Raw genomic sequence first — 27,830 nt, 5'->3', positions numbered from 1 at the left:
TGGCCCTGAGCCAAGCCACAAAACTTGGCAGGGCCACCAAAAATACTTATTCACACTATAGTGGACAAGTCCAAGCCACCAAATTAATTATTTTTTTTATTTTTTGTATATTTTAATTTAAGTAGAATAGAAATTATCTGACTATAATAATTATAAAAAAATTAAAAATTTATAAACAATTTTCGAAAATATTAAAATTGTGTGTGAGGTGAAAATGTGTGGAATGAGGTATTTATAAATAATTTTTGAAATTATTAAAGAATAAAAAAAAAATCAAAATTGGGCTGAGCCCCTGCTCTCGGCCGCCACAATAGGGAGCCGCGGCCGAGCTGCCGCCGTGGCTCTCCCATGGCGAGCGCCCACGCTCCACGGCCTTCTATGGCTCTCGTAATAGGGAGCCGCGACCGAGCCGCGAGCCGCAGCTCTCATATTGTGAACACTCTAAGGCTTATTAACTCAAATGCTACTAATTTGATCCTTTACACCTAAGATTATTTATTGCTCACAAATGTACACAATGTAAATAATAATAAGGCAAAAGATGACTAGTGAGATAAACTAAAATGGAAAGTAAGAGCTTTTACTTGTAACGGAGCTATCAGAATTTTTCAACTTCATTACTTTAGAATAGTAGCAGTAGAAAAAAAAAGAGTATAAAATGGAGTATCAAAATATTTTCAATGATTTCACTCCTAAGTTTTGTTGTTGGGATATTAATGAAGTTGGATTTTGTGTGTATCGACGCAAGCATTCAACTCTATCAGTTACGGAAATGACGAAAGTAGCCCTAAACAATCTGAATATGAATCCCCACCACGAGAGCTAATACGAATCTCTCTCTGTCTCTCTCATCACAGTCCATGAAATAATCTTCAATTATTCTGATTTTGGAGATGAGCAGCAGCGGGAGCTACTACTGGGCGCAGAATTGCGGCAACGACTTTCAAGCCAAGGGAATTGTCGTGGTTTTCGCCTGGGTGCCCTTCTGCGAACCTCTGTTGAATGATTGCATCGCCTTCTACTCTTCTCTCGGATGGAACTCTCTGGTTTGCCGCTCCAAATATCTCAACCCGTAACGCTCTATTTTTTTTACCATTTCCCAACTATTTTTTGTGATTCAGTTTTGTAGCTTTTTGAAATCAATTTTAGGTTATACTCGTTGCGTGGTTCAATTGAAAGCGGCGTGAGTTACAATTTGGTGCTATATGTCTCTTTATAGTGGAAGAAATATTTAGTTAATTTCGTCTCTTAAAGAAAAGAGGATGACCTTGTTTGCAACTTTAGGTCCTAATATGAATTGCAGATATCGTTATGGAGTATATGAAATCAGCCTTTTAATTAGCCCGTATCTTTATGTGGTAAATGGTCATACCAAATCAGCAATATCAAGTATGATTACTGCACTTTCTTATGGAGTAGATGTTTTGTGAGCTTATTGATGAATTAGGACTCAATTCAGAACAGGATTTGACATTCTGCTTTTCCTGTAGTTTCTTTCCGGAGAGAGCTACATCACTTGCTTTTGCTGTCCTAGATGAGCTTATCAAGGTCAGTATTGCATCGTTTTTTTGTACTCTCGGCATGTTAGTATATATTGAAGATTATACTTCTTAAAGGTTTTCCCTTAAATCATGCATTCATGATTTGTTTATTGGGTTGCTTGAAAATCATTTGAGTTATCCAGCAAAGTAGTTTTTCCCCAGTTAGCCTAGAGTGAATTGTTTGCTTTCCAGATATAGTTTGGTGAAAATAATAAGCTGCTCTTCTTGTATGTGTAGGAGCTCAAAGGTGGCTTATGTCCTGTAGTACTTGCAGCTTTTGCTGGTGGTTCAAAAGCATGCATGTATAAGGTTTTACAGGTAATGCAAATGCATTAGAATTGTCGTAATGAGTCTTTGTGTTTGTTGACCTATTCACATGTTATGTTATTAGGCTCTTTGGTTCAGAACTTTGTCCTGCATTTGCATCAATTAAGCCTTAAACTGACTCTGAGTAAGTTATATTTTCTTAGTCAGTAAAAGAAACAAACTCAAAATAATTAACTGCATAACATCAAGATACACACAGATCAGCTTAGAGCAGTGTGTTTGCGAAACTTGCTCCTTGCTTATTCTGGCTGTAGCATGCTAGTAATTCATTTCCCGATTGATGCAGATTATTGAAGGCTGTTCTGAAGTTGAACTCAATATGGTAAGTTTAGACAGTGATTGTCGGTGGTGGATTGGTAAACCGTAAACCTGCTTTTAGTTATCAATTTGTTTTACATGAAGGAGGACCGTAGGTTGGTTGCAAGCTGCATCTCTGGACAGATCTATGATTCCGACCCCATCGATTTTACAACCGACTTGGGTGCTCGATTTGCGCTGCATCGCTCCGTCCTCAAAGTTCCTGGTGCAGCTAAGCTAGCATCATTTTTAGCAAAAGGTGTTACTTTGAGCTTGGATGCTTTATTTCTCACGAGATTCGGTTCCCAACAGGCTGAATACTTGCAAACTCTTTATTCTTCTGTGGTGAGTCACCAACTGTATTCTGGATTTCCAATAATATCCTTCCTTTTATATCTTTTTCATCCTTCTTCCCCTTCTGTGTTTTTGCTGGTAGCGTTTGGGGGCCCCCTTTCTCATTCTATGCCCAGAAAATGAAGACACAATTCCTTTTTCAACCCTATGTACCTTTGCAAAGCATTTACTGGATGTGGGCGGTACTGTCAAAATTATAAAGAGATCTACCTCTTCTCATCTAGGTTAGTTTCTAATAGCTTGACTTTTTTCTATCTTGCAGCTTATGCCGAATTTCTTTTTTAAGATGACCTATGATTTCGCCAAGTCTAACTGGATGAAAATTGACCTGGGAACTAATAGTTTGTTATCTTCGTAAACAAATAATCCTCTGTTGTAATTTCTACAATCTCACTAGTGCCTGCAGCTTATCATGGTATTCTTTCTGCTTCATTAATATCAATAAATCTCAATTAGATTTTATAGATTGAGGTAGGGCAAAACATTACACTGAATCAATTATTGCATCTCGCTAGATTCTTCAGGAAAGATGAGGCTCAACTGAACAAACAAGTTAGTAATTTTCATTAGAATGCCTCCTTGAATATTAACCTGATGTTAGTTCAGAGATCAAGTGTGTGGACATTTCTCAAACTCCGATGTGCAACTTACTTCTGTTGAATGGTTTATTAAATGGAGACATTTTAGCATGCAGCTGCTTTAGTTCTCTTTTGAGTATGATTTATCCCCTGTGTGCGTTTGGCAACTAGCATGATACAATTGGCAATTTCTCTTATGTGATCTGCCTTCCATTTTTTAGAAAAAGAACATTAGGTCGAAGTGAATCAAACCATACACTACATACAGTTTTTGTGACACTAATTAGTTAGAAGTGAAACAATTGAAAATTTCTTTAAACTTTAGTATCTTATATACACATCTTGGTCCTCTTTGTATTTCTTGTTTGTTAGAGCCTTATCATAATTAATGGTCCTCGGATATGCTTAATTCTATATTTAGCACTTTTACTGATATGTCCATATTTGGTTTATTTCATATAGTTTTTGAAGCACTATTTTCATGTCGTTCTCTTTCTGCTATCCCGATTGATTTGTCATTTGCCTTTCACAGGCCGTCATCAGCACCAATCAACGCAGTGCATAGCTATAACCAAGTTACTTGAGCAGGCCGTTTCAATTTTCTCAGAAAAAATTCAGAAACTTGGAGAAAAATCGAACATGGAAGATATGCATGATGTTATCTCCCCCATAAGATATAATCTCCAGAATTCAGCAGTTCTCTCAAATACAAATGACCACTTCCTCCTGCCATGTTCATCAGAATATGAAAAGAGCAGACAGCTAAAAGAGAGGTCATCTCATCGGTCTAGCCCTCGTATGTGCACAAATACTGTTCTTGGCCAAGTTCTGTTCGATGCTTGTGTTCCAAAAAATGTCGAAGGTTGGGATATTAAGTTCTCAGGGAGTTTGAATGGAGAACCGTTTGCTTCTGTACGGAGACGCTCCCCCTTTTGTGCAATGAAACAGAGATCAAGATTATAAAGAACTCAGGCTACTGTAAATAGATGTCACTGTAGTTCCTGCAGTGATTTTTGTCTGTGCTAACATTTTGTAAATTATTTCATTCACTATTGTAACTTGTAATAATCTTCAACCTCTAGTTGTGAAGAGAGAAATAATATTAACCATGTATTATAAAAAGTTTTCGACTAATTTTAAGTTATTTAATCATATTATAAAGTACTCAATTATACAATGCACATCATTTCGCCTCTTGAGAAACTCCTCCTTGTAATCAAAGTTGGTTGATCTACGATCGATTAAGTATATCTTATATTCTTTAGTTGGTTTGTATTCCGCTTTAGCCTATTGTATGTACGTTTTGCTTATACCATTACAAGAATATTTAAGCCCTTGTCTTGTGTTTCAGTCTCGTATTTTATTCTTCTTGTTGAGATTACAGTGACTCTTGGAAATAGAAGACTCCATATGTTAGATAACAGAAAAGGAGAACAAAATCTACGTCAAATTTCTAATGTCATCAATCAGCAACATCCAAAACTAACAAATCAGCACAATTTACAACAAAAATCAGACTATTTTTACAAAATACATGATCATTTCTTCTTGCTAAAAACACCCATCTCTGAGGCCTTCATCTCATCTATACTTCCCAAACTCTTGTGTGTTCTCTTCAGTCCAAACCTCTCCCTCCATCGGCTCGTGCCCTTTGCCCTCCGAGACGAAACATCCTCACAGTCACAGCCATCGTCACTAGAAAGGAGCTCGTCTCTGAGGGTTTTCGCCTTCGTGAAGCTCTCCCTCGATGGCAGCATTTTGCCATCCAAGAAAACTTCGTCTGCTGAGATCATAGAGTAGTTCCGGACAGAGAACTCAAAATCCGAGGACACAGGGGCCTCTCTGTAGCTCTTCTCCAGCTTCACCGGCTCAAGAAAATCACTTGAAAACGAGATTCTTGGCCCTGCATTCGTGCTGTACAAGGCTTGATCGTTGCTCGACATGTTCAAGCATGCCATTGTAGAATAGAAGCAAGATCAAAACTCAAATCTTGTTTGCTTTATTGTTGGAGTTGCCATGCAATGTGTTAGAGCCCTCTTTATATAGGACTATTTCAAATTTTTTGAGCAGTTGAAAAATGTGGATGTGACCCTTTATGCTGATGAAGAGAAGAAATGTGATGAGCATATAATAATGATATCATAGATCTGTGTATATCAAATATTAAATCATGTAGCATGACAAATTTTAAGTATTTTTGTTTGCTTTCTCACTAGTAAAAGCTGGCATAGTAATGTGGTGAAAGGGTTATAAGAGCATCTTAATCTTGGAGGAAACAGTTGGATTAAGCTAAAGATAAACTAAATAAAACAATCAAATAAGTCTTAATTCATCTCTCATGCTTAAAATAATTTTATGTGTATCTCACCTAGATTTTTTTGTGGTTGTTGAACTGGACTTAAGCTGTCTTCATTAAAGAGTAAGATCCAAAAGCCATGAGCTACTTCTAGGAAATTTCTTAAAACCAAGTATCAAATATCATTAATTACCAGTCAGTTTAGTCAAATGATTCTGTTAAAATCCAGCTTGTGTCATATTTTAATTTGCTCATTTCAACAGCTGTATACTCTTTTTTGTCAAGAAACTAAATTCAGATCTATTTATATGCAAAATACTATGGTAAAATTTTTGTTTTGAATGGAGGAATCCAAACCTGATTACATATGTTCAATGAATCACAATAATTCATTCATATTTTGTCTTATTCTTAAATTAAGTGTACATGGTAAATCAGAAATATTAAACTTTTTTTCAATGGTGAGAGCAATGAGGTCATTCCCTTCCCCATGTGAAATTTAAAGATTGGTTATAATACATAATAACCATAGTAGTAGTATTTTTTTATACATATAAACTACATCAATTAGTGCAACCTTTGGACATCTGTAGAGGTCCTATGTAACAATTTAACACAGGCAATTTTATCAACATGGGGTTATTTAAATTGAGTTCATCTTTGGTCTTGCTTCAACTGAAACTATTGCACATTATAAACCTAGGCATTTTTTTCTCTGCAAACAAAACTTTGATTGTATAATCAACAAATATTTATCTATGATAATTCTCATACTCCACTAAAATTCTCTAGACAAAATTATTATACTTTATGACTCAAACAATTACTTTATGGCACATTAGACTTCACCTTAAATCATGTGTGCATGAGATTTTCACATGTGAAGTTGATTTAACTTTAGTATTGAATCTTGACTAACAATAAAATAAAAATCTTGTTTTTTCCTTTGTCTTGTTCTGTAGATAAATAAGTGAAAAGGATTCTATAAAGATTAGAATTAGAGTCACACTGTAATTGTAGAGTGTGCAATATATTATCTCTAGTGAAATTACGATGCAAGAAATGGACAAGAATTCGTGAATAAAAAGTGGAGTGAACTTAGGTTTTGTGTCTGTTTTGGTTTCCCATCAGGTAACAAGCATTGTTTTTAAACTCCTATTTGTATGTTGTCTTCTTTTGTTCTAGTAATCCTTTTGGACACAGTTTAATTTTTTAATACTAGTTCCTTTTGTATTTTATACCTTCATTGCCGATAAATCATATCACGGGCTTTGTCCAATTATTGCTTGAAAAGTGAGAATTTTGTATTCTTAAAATTGGATACTTTAGTTGAAAGTTTTAAATCGAATAACATGAGTTTTTAGTTGCAAAAGCTCACCAAAACATAGAAATTTATTTTTTTCTTTTTTAAGATTCATGGTATTTAATAGTAGTACTACTAGTTTTGGTTCAATTAAAATTTGGTTATGTAAGATGACAGAGGGAAACAAACAAGAACACCGCACAGCCATACTAATATTCTGTTTTAAAAAATTTAAGAACGAATATTGCAACTTGATTGAGTTGTGATACAAGAAATAAAAACATGAGAAAAATGATTTTACAACTTGTGAATATTGTACGGAAATAAGTAAAATTTAAATTAAAAAATATTGATCGCGCCAAATAGGAGACGAACCGACGACATTAGCTACAGGCCCCTTCTTGAATGTAATTCAAGATTTTTAATTTCATAATTATAATAATCTATACTTAATCAAAACAATCAATTAATCTCTAAAAGAGCAGAGAACAAACCATTTAATTTAAGAATGATCTTGATATTGGTTCATCAACCATAAATATGAAATTAAGGCATTGAATAGCCTCCAAGATAACAAGAAGCGCCTGTAGCTCAGTGGATAGAGCGTCTGTTTCCTAAGCAGAAAGTCGTAGGTTCGACCCCTACCTGGCGCGAATATATCAATTCTCTATTTAATGAATTTTTTTCAAATACAGTTTTTGTATCAACATAATGTAACAAGATGACAAGAAATGTAATTTATATTTTGGTGTGAAAAACAAATTCCTAATGATATGGTAGTTTATTATTCTCTCGAAATAGTGTTAGTTACATGTCTAATGGAGTAATAGCATAGGAAGTATTTACAACAACTTTTGTAACCATAGTCGCACTAGTCCCAAAACAATACATTCACTTGCCTGGAATTAAATTCACAATACCACACAAGAAAATTCTACCAAGTTTTTTCCTTCTCTTTAAATGCAAGAATCCCCTATCTAACCCTACTAGTCTACTACAACAATGGAGAATACGAGTCACGAAAGTTCTGCTGAACAAACCTTCATCGAACAATCCATATTTTCACAAGCGGGGTCATCTCCAACCTAACCTAGCCATCAATCATCATCTTCGCTGTCTGTACATACATACATACATACATATGCAAGTATTAGTAGCAACACAAAACTCACTGAAATATTATTTGGTTTTTTATGGAGAAAGGCGTAGTTGATGAATGAGCACCTATCACTAATCCAAACTGAAGGCAGAATTTCAAAATCGAATTTCTTGCCATATTTTAAGCACAGTTGTCGAAGCATTTCAAATAGCATGTAGGATTAAACGTGCATTCAAACACTTCATAGGAATAATAAATGGTTATGCGTATCTCTAGAATCAAAAGACTCACCTGATCGTATGTCTTCCCCAACCTTTCCACTATTGTTTAGTTGTTTTGTTATCATTGAACATATGAGGAACCACCAGTAAATGTGGAAAACCAGCAGAGTGATTAACATTGTGTTGAAGATATAGTACATTATTGCATGGGACGTCTGTGACAGGTTCAGGACTTGACACAAATAGTAGCTATGGGAACAGTAACCAGAAAAGGATTAGTTGGAATATAACAATCCAACATTAAGATAATTCGAGCTAAAATCATTTAAAAACCCACCTCGATGACCTGATGACCCAAAATGGGAAGTATATAAGCCTTAGCGCGAGCCATGATATGGCAAACAAACCAAAAAATGCACTAGCTCCTAGCTCTTTTCCTGAGTATTTAAAAATTTTAGCACCTTCAAGGAATACATCGCTTGCATCATGCAATGCAAGAATTACAATTCCTATCTGGAAGAACCTACACATAGTAAATAGAAACAGTCCATTAATAAGTTACTCTTTATCAATTGTGCGTGTGTGTGTGTGTGTTTTCTCATGCATGCATTTATAATTAACTCATCATTGAGATGGCATGGATAGGCTTTTAGAGTTTGTAAGAGAATTCCATCTTTCATTGTTAACAAGGAAACATGGGTGTAAATTGCTCACCTCAATTTGGCAACAAAATTTTCCAAGCGTTTAGGATTTAGATGGAAACTAGTATATGTGGCAATTAAGCACGTTCATTCAAACAAATGAATCATACAGCCACTAATTTACCAGAGAGAATAGTAGAGTTTAGAATTAAAGTTATCATAAACCTTTGACTATATGTCACACTTTTTATGACTTTTAAGTACTCAAATGTGTAAAAATTGAACTTCAGGACAAGCTTAAGAAAACTCAAGATTGTTCATGCAAAAACATTACCAAACATCTCAACTATACGTGCATATTAGGATTAACAAGGCAATACATAAGAAAAGCCATACATGGAAAGAGCAGAAAGGATCACACACCATCCTGGCAATTTTTCTAGCTAATTTGTAAATTGACTAGCTAAGTGTAGCACTTGCTGATCTTTATAAAAAAAATTACAGATCTGCATTCAGACAATCCAAAATCAGATAAGAGTACAAAATTTTCTTTGGCCTACTAAGGATAGCAGTAGTTCATGAACTTCCTCTATGTACTTTATAAAATTGTTCTCTGTGCAATGTAATTGACCAAAAATTACATAAACAAAGTGAAAAAAGTACCTTGTCATGTATGAATAAGAAATTAGGATGACGGTCACGATATGATGTGACATCATGACAGAGAAATCCTTCCTTCGAGTTTCCCAGGTAAGGAGGGCAGCAATGCTATAGAGGTAGAATCCACACTGGCACATATAGATAAGTTTCACAGAAAGCCTGAAACATTAACAAAGGCTACTTTATGCACATCATAAGGCATTTCAAGACATGTAATATCGTGGGGTTTTAAACAGCCATGTTCCACATAGAGAGAATATAGAAGCAAAACATAATGCAAACAATACGTGAAAGAGCTTCATGAAAAATCAAATAGGATACTGCCTTGGCAGCATCTTTAACAATTTGAGATGTGGTGTTACAGGGGAATAACTGTTTCATCAGAAAGGCAGGCAAGCTTGCCAGCAGTAACAAGAAAACTGAAGCATTTCAAGTTGCTTGATTAGTACAGGGACCAGTTTTCAGAACTCTTCATATGAGAAGGTGCAGCATACAAATTGCAACAGACTACACTTCATCGGAGGTTTACACATATTTTGGAAACCCTGAACCCATATTTGCCCCTAATAACATCAAATCAATTGTTAAGGCGCTCTATACCTAGACTCCAGCAATATTTTATGGATTTATCATGAAAATTCAATCACAGTAGTTAAAGAGAATAATTGTGAAGATCGGACTTACTTAAGTTCTTGATCAGGCCAGCCTGTAAAGTATTCTTTCACATCTGTAAACCATGGTTCCTGGTAATTAGCTGCCAAAACACAAAACTCAACAGTACCATAGTACGCAAACTTCCACATGGACTCCGCACATTTGGCGATCTTTGTGCTCGTCTCCTTACTCCATTTCGACTGACCAGTACCTCTGGTCACCAACCTCACTGCCAGTCTCTGAAATACATGGATCACTTAGTGAGAAAGGAAAATCATGACATAAATAAGGCTAATGTTGAACCATGATCTTGTGTCTTCTCTTTCTACAAATATACCTATTTTCTATAAGATTAACCAGAGTTTATTTCTAAGTCACAAAATGTTAATAGGATGGAAAAAGTAGATACCAAATTTGTGAAGATTGACTCATTCCACATTCAGTCCTATCATATTCACATAGTATAAAAAATAACTTCAAATAAATCTCTGGAATATTTTAATTCTCCTCTACGGTCAAGAAACCTAATCTCGGAATTGTACAACAGTCAGTAAGTTTCAGCCATTTCATGGCCAAAAACTTGGAATCAAGAGATTCAAAACTTAATTTACATCAGAATTGTTCAAATCGTAGTGAATATAGCAAAGTAAGTCTAATAATATTATATTCCACCAGCTCGGTCTGCAGGAAAAATAAAATGAAAGAAGAGGAATTATGCAACGAATCGTAAGATTTATCGATCAAGCAAGTAAAACCACAATGATAGATTCTCAGCATACATCCACAATTAATTACACATTCTCCAAATCAATTCACAGCCAAAAATTGGAAAATTAACTTACGCGAAAAATGAATCTGTCGAGGAAAGCCCTTGCGGCGAAGAAGACGAAGACGAAGCAGAAAGCGACGGCAAAATGAGAAACGTCGGGGACGCCATTGGCCGTCCAGAACGATTCCATCAGAGAATTGGGAAGCAATGAGGCATGAACCGATGGAGAAACGCGAGATTGAAATGTTGAATGTAGACGATCAATTGAAGCGGTAGCTGAAGAAAAGGCGAATGCAATTTGGCAGGCGGTGGGAAATCTGGGCCAATTGAAACGCGAGGTATGAGGAAGAAGAGAGAAAATATAGGGAGAAGAGAGGATTGAGGGATGCAGCAGTAAAAACTAAATAGGGAAGGCTGAGGAATTTCTTGGGCGCTTCCTTCAATTATTTCACTCTTTTTGATTCTGCTGCTTCCAAAACACGATCTGCTTCGGATCTAAATTTCTAATTAAATAATTTCATTTTTCCTTATTTGGTTTAATTAGTCAATGGTTATATAATCCTAGTAGTTAATTAAATGTAGAAAACAAATGGCAGCTCTAAAGATGAACATCATTTTTGTTCTTTAATAACATCAATAGTTTGTAGTAGTACTATTATGGAATCATGAAACTTATCATGGTTACAAAAATTCTTTAAAAAATAAAAAATGAAATTGTTCTAAGTTTGCATTAAGAGTTCATAAAATTTACTATCATGGTTACAAAATCCATTAATTTAAATTCAAATTGTTTAAATTTGTACTCTATCGTTGTATTAGGGGTTCATGGAATTTATCATGATTACAAAATTCTCTAAAAATCTAAAATCAAATTGGCCAAGTTTGTATTAGGTGTTCATGAAATTTATCATGCTTACAAAAATTCTTTAAGAATCTAATTTCAAATTGAATGTGTAATTGACTGTATAATTATAATAATCAAATGCTTGAATGTGTAATTGATAGTAGTAACTCGTATATTAAGGTTATATACTCCGTCAACGAAATAATCCCCTTTTCATTTGATTAATTTTCCATATTTAACAAATTTTTTCTTATTCTATCTTTTTTTTACCAATTACACATTAGGAAGGTGATCAAATGCAAAAACTCTAAATATGGTAAAAACTTTAAACTATGATCTGGACAGTTAGAAAATATCTACACATGATAAAATAATAGCAATAAAAAATGTCAACACAATATCAACGATTAATACTGTGTTGACATTAAAATCTTAAAATTTTACACTGTTGACATTGTGTTGACGCTATGTTGAAAATTTTTGAGTTTGTATAATATATGAGTTTATATTTTATCACTACCTTTAAGGATTAATAGTCATGCAATCCACAAATATGACTATTTTTTATGATTAGATGGAGCAGTATACAAAGTTCTATAAAAAGCTATATAAAAAGTAAAATCATAGAGTATTTAATTGTAAAATAAGTACAAATATCCAGATATTGTATTTGTTTGCTCCATACTTATCTGACTTGAAATAGTGGACCCTTGATGCTTGAACTCTCAATCATCCAAAAAGATATCTTAGGATAGATTTTTTTGGAAGAATAAAAAGGATAATACTATTTTAGTAGTGTAATTTGTGATATGTGGGGGCGGAATATTTAATATTTAATATTTATGAAGAATACAAAAATATAAAATGGTTTCTTGCCTCCAGATATACTCCATATTATACATATTCTTGAACTAGTACCACGTAGTACTACTACTTCACAACTAGCTAGAATCAGAATATAGTCTTACTTTTACATCCAAACTCATCCAATAATCTTATAAACAAATAGGAGTACAAGATATATTATCACGGAGAACTTTTAAACAAACCTGGAGCTGTCATCTGTTTCTCTATAGTTGATGAAGATCTCAAAGGGTTCCTCAGTTCACGACGCGATATAATTAACCTACAACACTAGAGCTGTCATCTGTTTGAGACATTTCTCTATAGTTGATGTGCTTGCTGCCTGGATCAAGAAGATATAGAAGAGTTACTTCTGTACATGAAACTGGGAATACAAGTGCCCTGTAACTCAATCTTGACTAATCCGGTGGTGAGAAAGCCTTTGTTCTTTTTGCGGTATTTGAGTTTGATTCATGTTGTTCATCAACAAAATTCTGGCCTGTACCCTCTGCAAGAATCCAATAACTCATTAGTCAGCACAATAGAAAGTGATACATTTTAGAGCATGGTTTGCAATGGACTCAGCAACAGATTAACTGGGATCTTTTTCTGAAGGATATTGTATGCATTAGATACCAAACAACAAACCATATCACGATAGAACTGGCCAGTCTCATTCAAGAATGTATTTAAATCACCTCTTTTGGAGTCACAGTATTTGGTACTGGCAGAATTTTGATGTGAAGAACAAGTATCCGATCCATGAGGCTGTGGCGTACGAGCAGGACGCTTCATCCCGATGCGCTTATTACGATACAACCGCTGGCTCTCAATATGACCAACAGAATCAGCTAAAACATTGGAAAGAAGACAACCCCTATTGCACTTGATCTTTTTGCAACAACCATGAGGCTGCACAACACACAAGTATCATCAACAGTTAGTCAGGCGGGAGAATTACATATATGTTCCATCAAGAGAGTTTGACAAAATGAAATACTGGGGGTAAATGATGCCTCGAGTCTCAACCTGCGCATCGTTTATTTGATGTATTTGTGAAATGCTTCTTTCTCCCTCGTCCTGATCTGAACACTTGTCAAGCAAACTGATTGACTGGTGCAGCTGTTTAACAAATGAGACTTCCAAATGTTCAAGGTATATGTTGTGCTTCTCATCAGTCCACATTGTGCTGCAGGAAGAAGGAGCATTTCAAACCAGCTGTGACTATGAAGCCATACATTGTTGGACGATATACTCAAATCACAAGAACACAGAAATATCTAGGATATCTTATAGCTACCCATATCATATCATATTTTGTACAGATATCTAATAAGATTAGGATTATGTCGCACTTGTAACCCCAAATATCCATCAGCACCCAAATATCTAGGCTTAATGCGTCTGTCAATTGTTCATCATCAATATATAGTCCATGTCCCAAAAAAGGAGAAAATATACGTTAGCAGAATTGCAGAGATAGAGTTGTTTGTCACATCTATAACACACAATCACATATTCACATAAAAAATCTAAAACAAACTCAGAAAACCTACTTCAAAATGGAACTACACATACTTAACAATTCAACATAAACTTCACCAGAGAATAATCCTATACATTTTCTCACAAGTACTACTTGATAGAAAATCACAATAACGAAAAAAAAATGCGGAAGAAGAAAGACAAATCTGGAGAGGGAAAAATCGAGAAGGAATATACGCAATTGATGCTACGAAATATCTTCGCAGATCTGACTTCAAGTCATTAGCACAACAAATATCCAGCGATGGCGGCGGATACAGTTTCCGCTTGTATTTGTAATCGTTGAAGAGAGAAGAGAAAGAAGCGGTGAGCGAGAAAGTGCAGTTACCATGGTGACACCTATGCTTAAAAGGAGGAATGCTGCCACGTCAGATTTAAAGATCTTCAGCAGTTGTCAGCCAGATATTTATTTACGCCGCGTCGGATACACGCCCATTTGGAGGCGTGTGCTGATATATGATAAGGCTTTAATTCTTTTTTTTAAATTCATTTGATATTTTCTTCCGACAAAATTATCCATCCGTATTTTATTTTTTTACAACTAGATAGTGGTTCAATTACTTATCTTTATTTTTTTTGGAAAAATTGCCTAAAGAGTCATGAACTTTGGAGAAAGTTTGGTTTTTTCCACAAACTATAAAAGTTGCGCCTAAAGTCACGAACTTTGTCGGATCGTGCAAATTTCCCAAACTATCCGACCTGACGACATATTTCCGTTAAAAACTTATCTCGCGTGGCATACCGGAGGCGTGACTTGGCAAAGTTTCTGACTGTGCACAAAATGATGTCGTTTTATGCTTTTTTTTATTGAATCTTCTTTACACATCGACGATTTCAATCTTGTCGATTACGTTTTCCGTCGATTGAATTAGGGTTTCGCTTTCGAAATCAGCCAAAAAGAGGTTATATTACCTGAATTTAGGGTTAAGCCAGTAATTTTGCCAAGTCATGCCTTCGGCAGATCACGTGGGATAAGTTTTTAATGGAAATATACTGCCGAGTCGAGTAGTTTGGGAAATTTGCATGATCCGGTCAAGTTCATGACTTTAGGCACAATTTTTATAGTTAATGGAAAAAATCAAACTTTCCTAAACTTTGTGACTTATTTTTGCCCTTATTTTTGTGTATTTCATGGTAGGTCATATTTTTAAGTAATTTAGCTGTACTGTATTTAGTCAATTTTAAATATAACCAGCATTTAATGAATTAAAATATTTATAGTGAAATTTATTATCCGTACATCATATATTGCATGGATTTATTTGACCAAAAAGTATGGAATTTGAATTGTGCAATAAAAAAAAGTTACATTGGGACGTGATATCATATTCATACACAAAATAAAATATCTATATTTTGAAAGGCGTTGATATTGAGACTTGGATTTAGTATCAGTATCGATTCATATGATTTAGATAATAAGACGTGTTTGTTAGGACATCAAATCCTTCACCAAATTTTGAGCAAAGTTTTCCAATACGCAATCACGGTTAGGCTTATCCAAACCGTGTAGCCTTATAATTCGCGGTAGTTATCCGTTGGTACATAGGCCAGCAATAGGCCAGCAATAGGCTAGCCATTCTCTCCCCTGCCATGTCAGCAACACTAAAAAATCCACCTGTCACATCAGATTTAGGTCAGCCATAGGCTAGCCATAGGCCAGTCGTAATAAAAATAATTCAAAATATACTACATTTACGGAATTAAAATCACGATTAAATTACCGAATTAAATTTACGAGACATATACGGGAAAATTAATTAATTTTATTTTTAAAAAAATGTACATTAACTAAAAATAAAAAAAATTGCATAATAATAAAAAATCCGGGCTTCCACACACGAGCCACCGCCCCACTCTACTCCTCACTAATTTATTAAAAAAATACATAAAAAAATGTTAGTATGCCTTGAATCCGTTATAATTTGCCGCTAGCCGAACGGGGTAATAAAAAAAAATTAAAAAAAAAAATTAAAAAATAGCGCTGGCCGATCGGGCCGCCACAATGGCGGCTAGCCGATCGGCCAGCGCTTCGGCCAGCGACGAGCGATCGGCCAGCCCACGCCAATTTCGTCCTCGCCGGTTACAATGCATGGTTCGGCTAGCCGATCGGCTAGCGCGACGACGAATCGGCTAGCCGGTCGCTAGCCGACCATTGCGGATGCTCTTATAATGGAGTGTGGATTCGTTTTCAATTTTAAAATTATAAATAATGAATTAAAATATATATTAAACACTGTTTTGAGAAAACTAATTACGGCCCCCAGTCAGCCGAGTATAAATGAAATAATATCTTAATATACAAAGTAACTAAAATAGATTTTTTATTTGGTACCGTACAAAATTTCATTTTGTATTGCTACACGAATATCAGAAAATAAAGTAATAAAGATGAAAAAATTTAAAATGATATTATTTTTATTTTTAATGAGATATATCTATTGATTTCATATCAATACTTTTTACCCTCATAATTTCATTTCAAGGGTTCGTGCAATCATGACATGATCGTGTATGACCTATTATTATTTTGTGTATATACTATAATATTATATACCTAATATTTTATTTTAAAGGTAGCAAATGAATAAATTTTATAAATTAAAGATATTAAGATATAGTGAATATAATTACTAAAAGCTGTGATCTAATTGATAAATTTCGAAAGATTGTCATGAATTCAATCATTAATAAAAAAAATTATATACATTAAGGTTGTATATAATTTCATTAATTATCTCTAAAGATTTGAAGCTTATCTTAATTTTTAGAACGTAGTATCAATCATGTACTAATCTTTCAGAACTTATATTTAATTTTCTAGAAAACGAATCTATTAAAAGTCATTTGATAATAGTATATGTTAGGGAGTACTACTAATTTCAAAGGTTTTGATTGAATAGATAAAATTACATTCGATAAAATTAATAAGAAATAGTATTGAATTACACTTAATATACACTTCCACGACAACGAACATGTTTAATTTGGCAGAGAAACACAACACATGCGATGCAACAAAAGAAAAACCAATTCCCTATTTATTCCTTATATTTTATGTGTTCAGTAGTTCCCTATTTATCAATCAAACAAGCCAACGGCCCTACATTAATTTGCTCGAACGTTGTAGAAAAAAACATTACATTGAATTTATTGGTCTTATCTCATATGTAATCAATAAACTTCTCATATTCAATTCGTAAATACGTTGAGTAAATAAAATATAAACCACCATAAATAAACAACATCCAGTTTTCTTCCTCATACGGCAAATAGCCACCATTCATAACTCGATTATAATGATCAACGTTCAATTTATTTATTAAAAACCAACCGTGAATAACCAGATCAAGATAACATTAAATAAGCTTATTATATTTCATATAATATAATGTAAAACAAACAAATAAAATTAAAAAGTAGGTCAATTGGACTAATACAAGAGGTCAAGAATTTATTGACCATTTGAGACTTTGAAAGTTAGAACGAACCTAACACCAAAATAATTAATACTAAGTCTAATTTGTAATGTTGTCACGGCGGCCAGGTTAAAATTTGAATTCAATGTTTTGCTAAACCGGTTGGCAAAATCAGATTACATTTTTTTTTTTTTTTTGTTTAGAAAATGGTCAGTTTGAATTTTCAAAAATAATTGTTTTGTTTATGAGAGGGTGTTGGAAAATCACAATTGAATGTGAATTAAATGTGTTCGTCTGTCTTAGATAATCCAATTAGGATGCGTTCTATTTGGTTGTATTTTTATTGTGGAAATTTTCATACTATCAGAGAACACACCATTAACACTTTCTAATAATGATATATTTGGATTAAAATATGTACAACATATTAACTAATAATGGCAATAAATGTACCATAAGGAAATTTGTGATTTGTTTAGGGAGAACTGCACCTATATTATTTGCTTATTGAATAAGTAATAAGCTAATGGTTCTTAAACGAGGTAGACGAAAAAGAATCATAGAAAGTGCAAATATAATAGAGATCAAAATTCAATACTTGCAAAATTAAGTGCAAAACTACCCTCATACGTTCCGCATGTTGAGTTTCATTTTAGATGTCCCATAGTATTTAAATTATTTTTCTTTATGACATAAAAATAAAACATAAATCTGTTTTATACTTACTTTGTTTGTTCTTTAATTTCTTTCCACTTAATCTACTATACAGTTACGGATACAATTTTTTAAATCTGTAACCAAAACATTGACTAAAATAAGCTTGAAATAGAAGAAATATTACATAAATAAAACGACGCCATCGTTTAAATGAAGTGGTATTACGTCAACTAGAATACTCCATTTAATCTGTAAAATTTCATGAGTTACAACATTCCCAATGTTTCTCCGTTTAGTAGGAGTAGTTTTTAAAAGCCGTGGAAACTCCCTAACTTATTTATTAATCATAAACAAGATGGATACTTATCTATACAAATTGTCAAATATTTTATATCAATATGAAACAAATGCTCCTTAAATAATGAATTAGAATGTAAGTTCTCTCAATAAGTATGGTAGATCAAAATTCGAGATAATTACATGATTAATACATAAAACTTCAATGATATTTCATATTAGTACAAAAAAATTAATTTTATATAATCATATAATATTTGCATAGATTATAAAGCAGTTTCGTATTTCAATTCTATCATAGTTGTTTGGACCATTTATCTATATATATAGCATAGAAATCACAAAATAATGATAAAAAAATTTATACCAATTTAAATACTCATATTAAAATCCTTTTATATTGCAAGAGTTGAGGTAAAAAATTCTTTTGTTCAAAAACATGTATTCCTAGTAAATTGTAAAGTCTAAAAATTAAAAAAAAATTGATTAATTTATTTCTTCACAACTCTCCTTCTTCCCTAAACAGCAATCTGAATCGCAAAGAATTGGTGAAGAATGGCGCAACGAACACGCCACCACCTGCGCCCATTGCCGCAGCCTTGCCTTCACAGTCTCCGGCTCATCACCTGTTTTTTCAATCAAAAACAACACAACTTCAGTTCAATTGCATCCCCAAACCCTATTCCCAATTCCGTAACTCGCAAATTGCAAAAGCAGGTAATTAATTGAAGTTGAACCATACCTGGAGCAACAATGAAATCGGCGGCCGAATCGGAATCGGAAAACGTCGCCGATGAAGTTCGCGACAAGCTGTTGGAGTAGTTCCGGTTGACAGCGCGGTACAGCTCGAGCGCAGGAAAAGTAGACGAAAGCTTGGGATCCAAATCGGCTGAATCGAAGCCGAAACCTAATTCGAAGCAGGCGCGGAGCTCCTCGAGGTCGTCTTCGGTGCAGCTGCGGCCACGGTGGAGCCTGTGATTCTTCCGGCGGCTGGTCCAGGCCTCGTCACGGATGATGTCCGGCGACCACGAGTTCTGCTTGTAGAGGGGGGAGGGGGCTCGGCGCGGTTGCGCCATGGAGATTGCGCCGCCGTGGAGCAATAATTGGTTGGGTTCGTTAAAATTGAATTGGGCGAGTTGGAAGAGGACACGGGTTTTGGGGGTTTTATTCGGTAGGTTGAGTTGTCAGGATTTTGGGCCCACCTCGCTTTCTTATTAAAAATTGCTCCCCGAGTGTGCGTTTATCTCGTCATAGTCTCTTGACTTTAAAAATATCGCTAGTAATCTTTTGACTAAGGGTTTATTTCGAATTTGGTCAATATTACATTATTTTAATGATGCATTAAATCTAATATTATTTCAAATCATCTTCTTCTTCCGTTTGCCATCCTTCACTTTGTTATTTATTTTAATATTAGATTTAATTTTATAAAATTAAATTTAAAATTTGGATTTTTAAATATCAATAAATTATTTTTAATTAAAATTATTACTTTATGTATTTATTATAAAAGAGTTGTTTGAATTGGCTGCATAGTTTTATTTCTATATATATAGCGATGAGATGAGAAAGAATATATAAATTAAAATTTTTTAAAATAATATATACATAAATTAATAATTTTAATTAAAAACAATTTATTGTTATTTAAAAATTTTAATTTTAAATTTAATTTTATAAAATTAAATCTAATATTGAATAAAAAAACAAAGTGAAGGATGACAAAGTAAAGAAGAAGATAATTTTGAAATAATATCAGATTTAGTATATCATTGAAATAATACCATATTAAAACAGTTAAAATGTGAAAAGGCGAAATTGCCGAATGTTCAAAAGGGCATTTTCAGAAAAAAAAAAAAAAAATAGCTAAAATGACCAATTTCAAAATAAATCCTTAGTCCATGTACTACTGACAATATTTTTAAAGTCCAGGGACTATGGACGAGATAAATATATAGTGTAGGAACCATTTCTATAGTTCACTCTATTTCATATTGATATAAAAATATCGTATTTATATATATTTTATTAATTTTATTTAGACAATGTCAATCTTTGATGTATAAAATGTATAATAAAAATAATGATGAATTTTTTATACTATGAATTTTTAGAATGTTAATAAAATATTTTGTACCAATAATGTCAAAACATTTTATACCGTGTGTGCACAAAATGTTGACATATAATATTAACATTTGTCATTTTGCTCCTACAAAATAATGTTCATATTTAGTAGTAATTTTCATTTTTGTTAATGGATTCCATTTTCCACTAACTCGTTACACTTGTTGAAAACGTGTGATAAATAAGAGGCTTTTGGCCTTTCATGTGGCTAAGTCCTTTGGCCTTTCATGTTCTTGTAACCTCCATTTGGTTTATGATGTCCTTTAATGCTAAGACCTTTGAGGTGGCCTTCCCTATCCGATAAATAGGTGGAGTTTGGAAGAGGGAAGATACACCAACAAAAGCATTACATCCTCTCTCAAGCTCTACATCATAGTGTGCATCATAGCTCGATTCTCGGAACTCCATCAAGTTCGCCGGTGCCTAGCGGGTTTGAGGTACTTCTACACGCTAGGAGGAAGTCGTTTTATCTTTGGGGGCAATACGTCATTCCGTGAGCACTAGCCGGGGCGTAATTTGTCTTGCGGAAAGAGGGCTTCCCTCAACTCGACTTATTGTTGGTTTGTTTTATTTTATTTCCGTTGTAATTTTCATTCCATTTATTGTTATTATCTTCCTTCGATTGTAATAGTTAGAGTACCGTCTGTAACGGCTTGGGAATTTTATCCCATTATTTCTAACAACACTTACATTCTATCATAAAATCAATAGTATATAAAATTCCGACTTATAGTACACTAATTTTTTCAACCGCTTCTCTTCATGTTTCTTAAAACTCGTATAAGTGGGATTTTAAATTATGAACAATGAGAGTAGTATTAAAATGAGTTGTGAATGAAACTATTTGTACTTATTTATGGAAATTTCATGAAATATTTTGTTGAATTAATGTATTAAACTCTTAAGGTGCGAGGATCAAATTTGGTCAAGACTGAATTGACTTCAAATTTTTCGCGATTAATTTATTACACTAGGATTGTTAGATTATTCTAACTTCCAATTTCGTCGTAGGTATGGCCATGGGTAAGTTACATGAACTCTTCTTGATTTGTTCCCTTGATTATGTTTCTTGGATATTCTAAGTTCGGTTATACTAAATGCTAATATGGGCGAGTTGGAAGAGGACATGGGTTTTGGGGGGGTTTATTCGTTGAGTTGTGCGGATTTTGGGCCCACAACGCTTTTTTTTTTTTTTTTTTTTAATTATATTTCATATTGATATTAAAAATCTAAAATTGATAAATAAAAGTTTATTAGCATATATTTTATTAATATCCAATTACATACACAATCAGCAATTATTTAATAGAAAACCCCAGAAACTCAAAGACAAACCACTGCAAAATTACTTGAAATCTAATGCCAACTGAGAAAAAAGGGCCCTTTTTAAGAGGAGCTGAAGAAATTGGTGAGAAAATTCCGATGGGTTTTTCTTAAAACGAAATTCTTTTAATTTCATTATCACCTATTTTTAGATTCTTGAATATACAGTATGTCGGCGGGCAATGTTATTTATACGCATTTAAATAGCTGAATTAGTAATCATTTTATTTCTGAAGTTGCAAATTAGGCGAAATTCGAGAGCCTAGAAAGTTGAGGTCAGCCTCCTCCTCCACCCGGGGAAATGCAATTTCAATACAAATCTATGTTTGCATCCAAATTGATCTCGATATAACTGCGATATAATCCAACTCGTTTTACTCTTTAGATCCTCGCTTTTCTTTTCTGAATTATTTTGGTATAACAATATTTCAGGCGAGTAATTTATTGTTCGTTTTGGATGGGTTTAGGGGAAAAAATTGGATCTTGAATTGGTTTTTATTCGTTAGGCAAGAATATGATTAATATTTCTTCATGTAGATTCAATAATCGGTGGCTATTTAATTAGGTGTAGAGATATCTGCATCTGCATCTTCATCATGCACTTGTCTGAAATTTCATTCTAATACTTATTTACCTTCTGGAGCTGAAGCTCTTATGCTAATTTTATGCAATCTGTTTTGTGCATCCATTCAATGTTCGTTTTCCATAGTATCCTTTGATGCAGTATTTATTGGAGCCAATTTTATAGTATCCTCTGATGCAGTACTTAAAGGGATCTTGCTAATCTAAATTTATCTTGTACTCCCTATATAGTAATGTGTAGCCAATCTTAATCCGTCTTGTTTATAGTAGTAGTAATTGTTCTGGCTTGTACTAGACTTTTACAGGGTGTAGTTTTTAATTGGGTATCTTCGAATAATAATAAGGGTTTCTCTTCAGTTATATTCTGTCATTATTTTCTATGCAAAGTTATGCAATTTGAATTCTTCTGATCAAGAAAAGAATTTGGAATAGAATGAATTTGACACTTCATTTTTTTGCCAATGTGAATCAAGATTTGATAGTAGGCTCTGAAAGTTAATAAAAGGGCTAGTGCGTGGCGAGTGAGTGCTTGTGGTGAATCAATGTCGGGTATATGACTATATGTTAAGTCTAAGTACCCTTTTTTGTGTTGTTATACTCAATTCTGCAAATTATTCCACTTAATAAATCAATGGAGATTTATGGTCTATCCTTGTCACCAGGAAGGTAGAAGTAGTTTATCCATTTAAGTCTGTGATGTCGAGCTCAAATGCATCTACATTGCTGTTGCCATCGGAATGCTCAGGACATGCAAGGCAATTGGAAAGCTCAAATGGAAACCGTTATCAACCTCTGTTGCATCAAAGTTGGAGCTCCTCCCAGGGTCCTGTTGCTATTCTTTGGGACATGGAGAACTGCCCCGTGCCAAGTGATGTGCGATCTGAAGATGTGGCTGGTAACATTAGGATGGCTCTGCGGTTTCATCCTGTAATCGATGGAGCTGTAACAATGCTTTCTGCATACGGGGATTTTAATGCTTTCCCCAGACGACTAAGAGAAGGATGCCAGAGAACTGGTGTGAAGCTCATAGATGTCCCCAATGGACGTAAGGATGCAGCCGACAAGGCAATATTGATCGACATGTTCCTTTTTGCTCTTGATAATCCCCCACCTTCATCCATCATGCTGATCTCAGGAGATGTTGATTTTGCTCCTGCTCTCCATATTCTTGGTCAGCGAGGATATACCATAATTCTTGCTATTCCTTCTCGAGTGGGGGTGTCATCTGCCCTTTGCAATGCAGGTAGGTTTGTATGGGACTGGCCTAGTATTGCTCGTGGGGAAGGTTTTATGCCCCCGGCTAAAGCAATGATTCCATCTCGTGGAGGTGCAGGGGATATTGCAGGGTTCTTGGTGGGATGTCATATTAACAATAATGTGGATGTTGAGAATGAAGAGGAGTCGATAGTTTATAGGGGGGTCTCAAGAGGCTATTGCAGCACAAGAGATTTATCTTTGGTATCACAGTCTACATCTGAGCATAAAAGTAATCCAATTGCAATGCCCTCAGATCCTATGATTTCGCAATCTCTTAGCTTTCCATCTATTCTGTATGAAGTTTCATCAGGAAACCGTGTCCCATGCAAACAAAACGACACAACTTGGGTGCAGCCCAGAGATCTAAACGATTTAAAGGGCCAACTGGTAAGGTTGCTTGAATTGGCAGATGGAAATTTGCCTCTGACCCGACTTCCGGCAGAATACCAAAAATATTACGGGAAGCCTCTGTTTGTTTCTGAAGATGGGGCAGTTAAGCTTGCAAACCTTCTTAAGAAGATGGGTGATATGATTGCTATCCAGGGAAAAGGCCAAAAAAAGTTCGTCTGCCTCCATAACTCTAAATCTGGAGCAGCTGGTAATCCTGTAATATTGTCTAGGAGGGAGAAAAAAGAAAAAGAATCTCGGGAAGACAACGTTGATGCAACAGCTGGAAGTGGCTCCTCGGATGAGTTCTCAGGTGACGAAACAGCTGGGGGAGGAGGAAATGATGGTAGGCAAGAAGGAGAAAGTTCTTTTCTTGAGGTTGTTGGTCAATCTCAAATTGTTGACAAAAGCCTGAACAAATTTAAGTATGAGCTTCAAGAGATCATGGTGAGCTACTCTTGCCGGATATTACTTGGTTCTTTCGAGTCCTTATACCAACAAAGATACAAAAAACAACTGGATTATATAAGCTTTGGTGTGAATAATCTGGAGGAGCTGTTGGGGAAGGCGCGGGATGTGGTTCTGTTGCAAGAAGAACCCATAAGTAAAAGAAAGTATATGTTTGCTGTTTGTGGCTAAATGAAAATCTTGCTCCTGCTTTGTTCATTGCAGGAACATCTGCGTCACATGAGGTAGAGTCATTACTTCCTCAATCCTAGTCCTCAGTCTTTTGGCGTCGTCTTTTAATTTTCAACTAGAAATTAGGCAACATACGTCATAACTGTCTATACTGTGCCTACGTTTGTTTTATTCTAATTAGGTGCTTATGAAATGATCATTGGGACCCTCATCTAGGGATCTGAGTCTGATCAAACACAAATGGGAGTTCCTCTGTTTGTTTACTAATCTTTATGTTGACTCATGAATTCATGATGCTAAAAGTTACTACTATACTGAATTGCTATTTAATTAAGGAGATATTTGCTTCGTGATTGTGCTTTGTTTTATGTTAGAATTCTGGAAGTCAAATAAAACCTCTGGTTAGGTTCAATGCCAATGAAAGAAAGACCAAATTTAGTAAATTAAGCTTCATCCACTAGCAGATTCGAGGAGGGGCTCAAGCTAGCAAGAATTCATATAGTGCTAAGGGGAAGAATCCCTCCAAGAGTTCATAAAAAGTTAATTAATAAAAATAATAATAATAATACTCCCTCCATCCCCAAAGAGTATGAACTTTGGGTTCGACACGAGTTTCAATTCATTATTGGTAAAGCAAGAGAGAGATAGATAGAGGAAGTTTTTTAAGTATTGTTAGTGGAGAATGGGTCCCACCTCATTAGAGAGAGGAGAGTTTCCAAAATTGGAATGTTCATACTCTTTGAGGACGGACGAAAAAGGAAATATTGCATACTCTTCAGGGATGGAGGGAGTAATAATTTGCAGCCTTTATTTGATTTGGGTTAATGTTACGGTGAAGTTTAGTTTTGTTCACAATTGTTCCTTGTCCATTGTAGCATCTTTCCTTTATAATCATAAGAATTTATGGCTTCATATCAAAAGATCCCCATAAATAATTGATCCTGCTTCTGAAGATTCCATTTTTATGTACACAGTTCCATTTTTTTTATCATTAACGACACTGATGACTTTGCTCGGTTTTCAAATACGTCAAAGCTGTCCCATTAGTAACAGCAGCTTAGTTATAGTATTAGAATATTTCTATTTCAGTATGAGCTAAATATCCTGTCAAAGCACATAGCGCCAGCGAATACAGGGCATGTAGATTTACACTCATCATTCTAGTTTCTTGGTTAACTATAAGGAGGGTAGGAGCCTCTGAGGAAGGTGATGAACAAACTCAATTATACGGGATCCATGCCCTACGATATGAAATCAAATCAAATCTATGGTGTTTGGTGTTATGAATGTCGAAACTTCTCATTTTGGTTACTCTTTTCTCTTACACCTCCAAAGCGTATTGTTTCTCAGGCTACCAAGTGGGAATCGCATGCCTAGGAAAGTGCTGCTCAAGAATGTCAATCGTCGGGATAAATGGGTAAGTTGCTAACTGCACATTGTGCTCTGTCATGAGAATTTTGAAGATCGATATTTTCAAATTATGCAGATGAAGTTAATTCTGCATTCTGTTTTATGGAAAGCATTGGATATTAAAGATCCTTTCATATCAGTAGGACTGCTGCTTCTCGACACTAGGGTTCATTTATACATTAGCATGCTACGAATGCTGTTCGTCTCGTTTGGAGTCCTTACTGCTGTTTTGCCTCCTGTTGAGGAGCCAATGAATCAGGTATTAACTCAGCTTTTGCTTGTAAGGCAACTGAGGTTTTAATTTATTGTCATTTGCAAACTAATTTCTGTGCTTTGAAGAATTGTGTATTATAGTAACAATTTTTAATGGTTCCATAGTAGAGTTGGTGGCTCCATGTGATTTTTGATTTATTGCTGTGTTTCTCATGTACTGAACTCTTCACTATAAATTATTCCCACCAACTATTTTCGACAATTCGCGTTAGGCTTTACGTTGTAGCAAATCTCAACTTTGCCAACGAAATGGAAAAAAAATTTAGTGGTAAAGACCTTTTTGCTACACGGTATGCCAATATTTTCTCTCCTTATTTTTCTCTTCCTTTTGTAATTATGATTGGCTGAACACACAATGGGGAATCATGTCAGGACCATTGATTTTTTACTCCACGAAATGATAATCAGAAATTGAAATAACTAATGTAACTAAACAGAATCATTATAATTGTTACATGGAATCATTTTTTCTTGAGACAGAAGTCTAATGCCGGGTCGAGTCCGTAGCGCCGCGGAGCAACAGCCGCGTCCGGATCTGATCTATTTACTCGGCAATTCATCCGGTGACTTCACGGTCGCCAAAGAAGCCCCAAGAAGCATCAAACATTTCCGATGAGATCCATGGAGCAACTCTTAGATAGCAAGCACTAGCTCCCGGTGCGACTTCATAAAAAGCAATCAAAGATAAGATCGTTGAATATTTTAAATGATTTTTGTGGGGTTAAAGGAAATGCTATGGTGCTAGTTGCTTGTGGCTAAGGTTTCCATTGTCTATATATTCTACAATAATGATGTAAAATTAAGACATATGAAGACTTAGGTGGATGCTGTCTCCACTTTGGCATAATTCAATATCATCAATAAATGTTTTTTTTTTGTTTTTTGTTTTTTGTTTTTTTGCTTATAAAAGAAATAAAGCATCAACATTTATACTAATACCAATCAACTGGACTGTGATATGAACCAACAATCCACACTTTTTAGTACGTTCATCTTTTTACAAAATTATTTTCCAACATAGAATTCATCATTTTCAATTTAAAATTCTTTTATGCCGCAGCCATTAGTTGATGAACTCACGAAAAATTCAGATAGTTTGTCATCTCTAACTTGTGTAGAATATTCTTTACTTAAAAGAGAGATAAATTCGTTATTCGAAATATGATTGCTGCAGTTGCAATCAAGAATATATTATAATTCTATGCAATTAGTTTATACTTAGGTTCTGATAGATAATCTGATCAGATTTTTGGGTCAATTAGGTAGAAATTCTCTAATGCTGATGTCAGTTTAGATCCATGAATTTTTGACCAGTTAATGAATCTATTCTATATATTGTTCTATTATTCCACCCTAAATGAATGTAAAAGTAAGATATCAATAACATGATAAAGTGAGAGCACCTAATATTAATTAAAATCTGAAATTATTGTCACAATTTAGGAAAGAAAAGAACTTTAAAAATTAGGCATATTCGCAAGCCGACT

General features: G+C 34.5%; 6 protein-coding genes, 1 long non-coding RNA gene and 1 other non-coding gene across 25 annotated transcripts; 4 read left to right on the top strand and 4 right to left on the bottom strand.

Moving 5' to 3' along the window:
* Window positions 1–824: 824 nt before the first annotated feature.
* On the top strand, window positions 825–4,249 carry LOC125216486. The gene is made up of 7 exons (XM_048118201.1): window positions 825–1,072; window positions 1,491–1,548; window positions 1,779–1,859; window positions 2,155–2,190; window positions 2,271–2,510; window positions 2,602–2,743; window positions 3,630–4,249. Exons 1-7 carry the CDS (start codon window positions 894–896, stop codon window positions 4,058–4,060), a joined length of 1,167 nt encoding a protein of 388 aa, XP_047974158.1. The 5' UTR covers window positions 825–893; the 3' UTR covers window positions 4,061–4,249.
* A 279-nt stretch (window positions 4,250–4,528) lies between these two features.
* On the bottom strand, window positions 4,529–5,245 carry LOC125217120. The gene has a single exon (XM_048118946.1). It carries the CDS (start codon window positions 5,053–5,055, stop codon window positions 4,636–4,638), a length of 420 nt encoding a protein of 139 aa, XP_047974903.1. The 5' UTR covers window positions 5,056–5,245; the 3' UTR covers window positions 4,529–4,635.
* A 2,031-nt stretch (window positions 5,246–7,276) lies between these two features.
* On the top strand, window positions 7,277–7,349 carry TRNAR-CCU. The gene has a single exon. It is a non-coding gene; the product is annotated as a tRNA-Arg (tRNA).
* Window positions 7,350–7,447: 98 nt separating this feature from the next.
* Window positions 7,448–11,251, bottom strand: LOC125216280 (ceramide synthase LOH2). Its single transcript, XM_048117953.1, has 6 exons — window positions 10,814–11,251; window positions 10,002–10,210; window positions 9,321–9,476; window positions 8,354–8,539; window positions 8,087–8,265; window positions 7,448–7,813 (listed from the first exon to the last, which is right to left on the bottom strand). The coding sequence occupies exons 1-6, from the start codon at window positions 10,928–10,930 to the stop codon at window positions 7,794–7,796; spliced, it is 867 nt and encodes a 288-aa protein (XP_047973910.1). The 5' UTR covers window positions 10,931–11,251; the 3' UTR covers window positions 7,448–7,793.
* Window positions 11,252–12,432: 1,181 nt separating this feature from the next.
* On the bottom strand, window positions 12,433–13,867 carry LOC125211482 (cold-regulated protein 28-like). Of its 4 annotated transcripts, none has more exons than XM_048111300.1 (5): window positions 13,783–13,867; window positions 13,457–13,616; window positions 13,126–13,339; window positions 12,799–12,935; window positions 12,433–12,724 (listed from the first exon to the last, which is right to left on the bottom strand). In XM_048111300.1, exons 1-4 carry the CDS (start codon window positions 13,800–13,802, stop codon window positions 12,847–12,849), a joined length of 483 nt encoding a protein of 160 aa, XP_047967257.1. In that variant the 5' UTR covers window positions 13,803–13,867; the 3' UTR covers window positions 12,433–12,724; window positions 12,799–12,846. The 4 variants fall into 4 exon arrangements, with proteins under 4 accessions (XP_047967257.1, XP_047967258.1, XP_047967259.1 ...); XM_048111301.1 differs by having other exon boundaries at window positions 12,433–12,710; XM_048111302.1 differs by having other exon boundaries at window positions 12,807–12,935.
* On the top strand, window positions 13,337–14,077 carry LOC125211483. The gene is made up of 2 exons (XR_007174521.1): window positions 13,337–13,432; window positions 13,623–14,077. It is a non-coding gene; the product is annotated as an uncharacterized LOC125211483 (long non-coding RNA).
* Window positions 14,078–18,721: 4,644 nt separating this feature from the next.
* Window positions 18,722–19,500, bottom strand: LOC125216375. Its single transcript, XM_048118066.1, has 2 exons — window positions 19,088–19,500; window positions 18,722–18,971 (listed from the first exon to the last, which is right to left on the bottom strand). The coding sequence occupies exons 1-2, from the start codon at window positions 19,419–19,421 to the stop codon at window positions 18,832–18,834; spliced, it is 474 nt and encodes a 157-aa protein (XP_047974023.1). The 5' UTR covers window positions 19,422–19,500; the 3' UTR covers window positions 18,722–18,831.
* A 2,299-nt stretch (window positions 19,501–21,799) lies between these two features.
* Window positions 21,800–26,545, top strand: LOC125214946. Of its 15 annotated transcripts, none has more exons than XM_048116193.1 (5): window positions 21,915–22,070; window positions 23,040–23,548; window positions 23,621–24,713; window positions 26,011–26,077; window positions 26,147–26,545. In XM_048116193.1, exons 2-3 carry the CDS (start codon window positions 23,074–23,076, stop codon window positions 24,658–24,660), a joined length of 1,515 nt encoding a protein of 504 aa, XP_047972150.1. In that variant the 5' UTR covers window positions 21,915–22,070; window positions 23,040–23,073; the 3' UTR covers window positions 24,661–24,713; window positions 26,011–26,077; window positions 26,147–26,545. The 15 variants fall into 15 exon arrangements, with proteins under 15 accessions (XP_047972145.1, XP_047972157.1, XP_047972155.1 ...); XM_048116194.1 differs by having other exon boundaries at window positions 23,040–23,620; window positions 23,711–24,713; XM_048116188.1 differs by lacking the exon at window positions 21,915–22,070 and adding an exon at window positions 21,800–21,880 and having other exon boundaries at window positions 23,040–24,713.
* Window positions 26,546–27,830: the final 1,285 nt, after the last annotated feature.

This window comes from Salvia hispanica, chromosome 3 (genome assembly GCF_023119035.1).
Source record: "Salvia hispanica cultivar TCC Black 2014 chromosome 3, UniMelb_Shisp_WGS_1.0, whole genome shotgun sequence".
Classification (NCBI taxonomy): domain Eukaryota; kingdom Viridiplantae; phylum Streptophyta; class Magnoliopsida; order Lamiales; family Lamiaceae; genus Salvia; species Salvia hispanica.
This window is presented reverse-complemented; position numbering and strand designations above follow the sequence as displayed.

What these genes read in the sequence shown, in the direction of transcription:
- LOC125216486 (XM_048118201.1), top strand. Translation starts at nt 894, where the DNA reads ATGAGCAGCAGCGGGAGCTACTACTGGGCGCAGAATTGCGGCAACGAC. An exon ending in TCCTAGATGAGCTTATCAAG is followed by an intron (nt 1,549 to 1,778) that starts GTCAGTATTGCA and finishes TTGTATGTGTAG; the next exon opens with GAGCTCAAAGGTGGCTTATG. An exon ending in ATCTACCTCTTCTCATCTAG is followed by an intron (nt 2,744 to 3,629) that starts GTTAGTTTCTAA and finishes TGCCTTTCACAG; the next exon opens with GCCGTCATCAGCACCAATCA.
- LOC125217120 (XM_048118946.1), bottom strand. Translation starts at nt 5,055, where the DNA reads ATGGCATGCTTGAACATGTCGAGCAACGATCAAGCCTTGTACAGCACG.
- LOC125216280 (XM_048117953.1), bottom strand. Translation starts at nt 10,930, where the DNA reads ATGGAATCGTTCTGGACGGCCAATGGCGTCCCCGACGTTTCTCATTTT. An exon ending in TCGACAGATTCATTTTTCGC is followed by an intron (nt 10,211 to 10,813) that starts GTAAGTTAATTT and finishes CATGTATTTCAG; the next exon opens with AGACTGGCAGTGAGGTTGGT. An exon ending in TCTTATTCATACATGACAAG is followed by an intron (nt 8,540 to 9,320) that starts GTACTTTTTTCA and finishes TACTATGTGTAG; the next exon opens with GTTCTTCCAGATAGGAATTG.
- LOC125211482 (XM_048111300.1), bottom strand. Translation starts at nt 13,802, where the DNA reads ATGGATATTTGGGGTTACAA. An exon ending in ATGGATATTTGGGGTTACAA is followed by an intron (nt 13,617 to 13,782) that starts GTGCGACATAAT and finishes TTCTTCCTGCAG; the next exon opens with CACAATGTGGACTGATGAGA. An exon ending in ATCAAATAAACGATGCGCAG is followed by an intron (nt 13,340 to 13,456) that starts GTTGAGACTCGA and finishes TGTGTTGTGCAG; the next exon opens with CCTCATGGTTGTTGCAAAAA.
- LOC125216375 (XM_048118066.1), bottom strand. Translation starts at nt 19,421, where the DNA reads ATGGCGCAACCGCGCCGAGCCCCCTCCCCCCTCTACAAGCAGAACTCG. An exon ending in CGATTTCATTGTTGCTCCAG is followed by an intron (nt 18,972 to 19,087) that starts GTATGGTTCAAC and finishes TTGAAAAAACAG; the next exon opens with GTGATGAGCCGGAGACTGTG.
- LOC125214946 (XM_048116188.1), top strand. Translation starts at nt 23,074, where the DNA reads ATGTCGAGCTCAAATGCATCTACATTGCTGTTGCCATCGGAATGCTCA.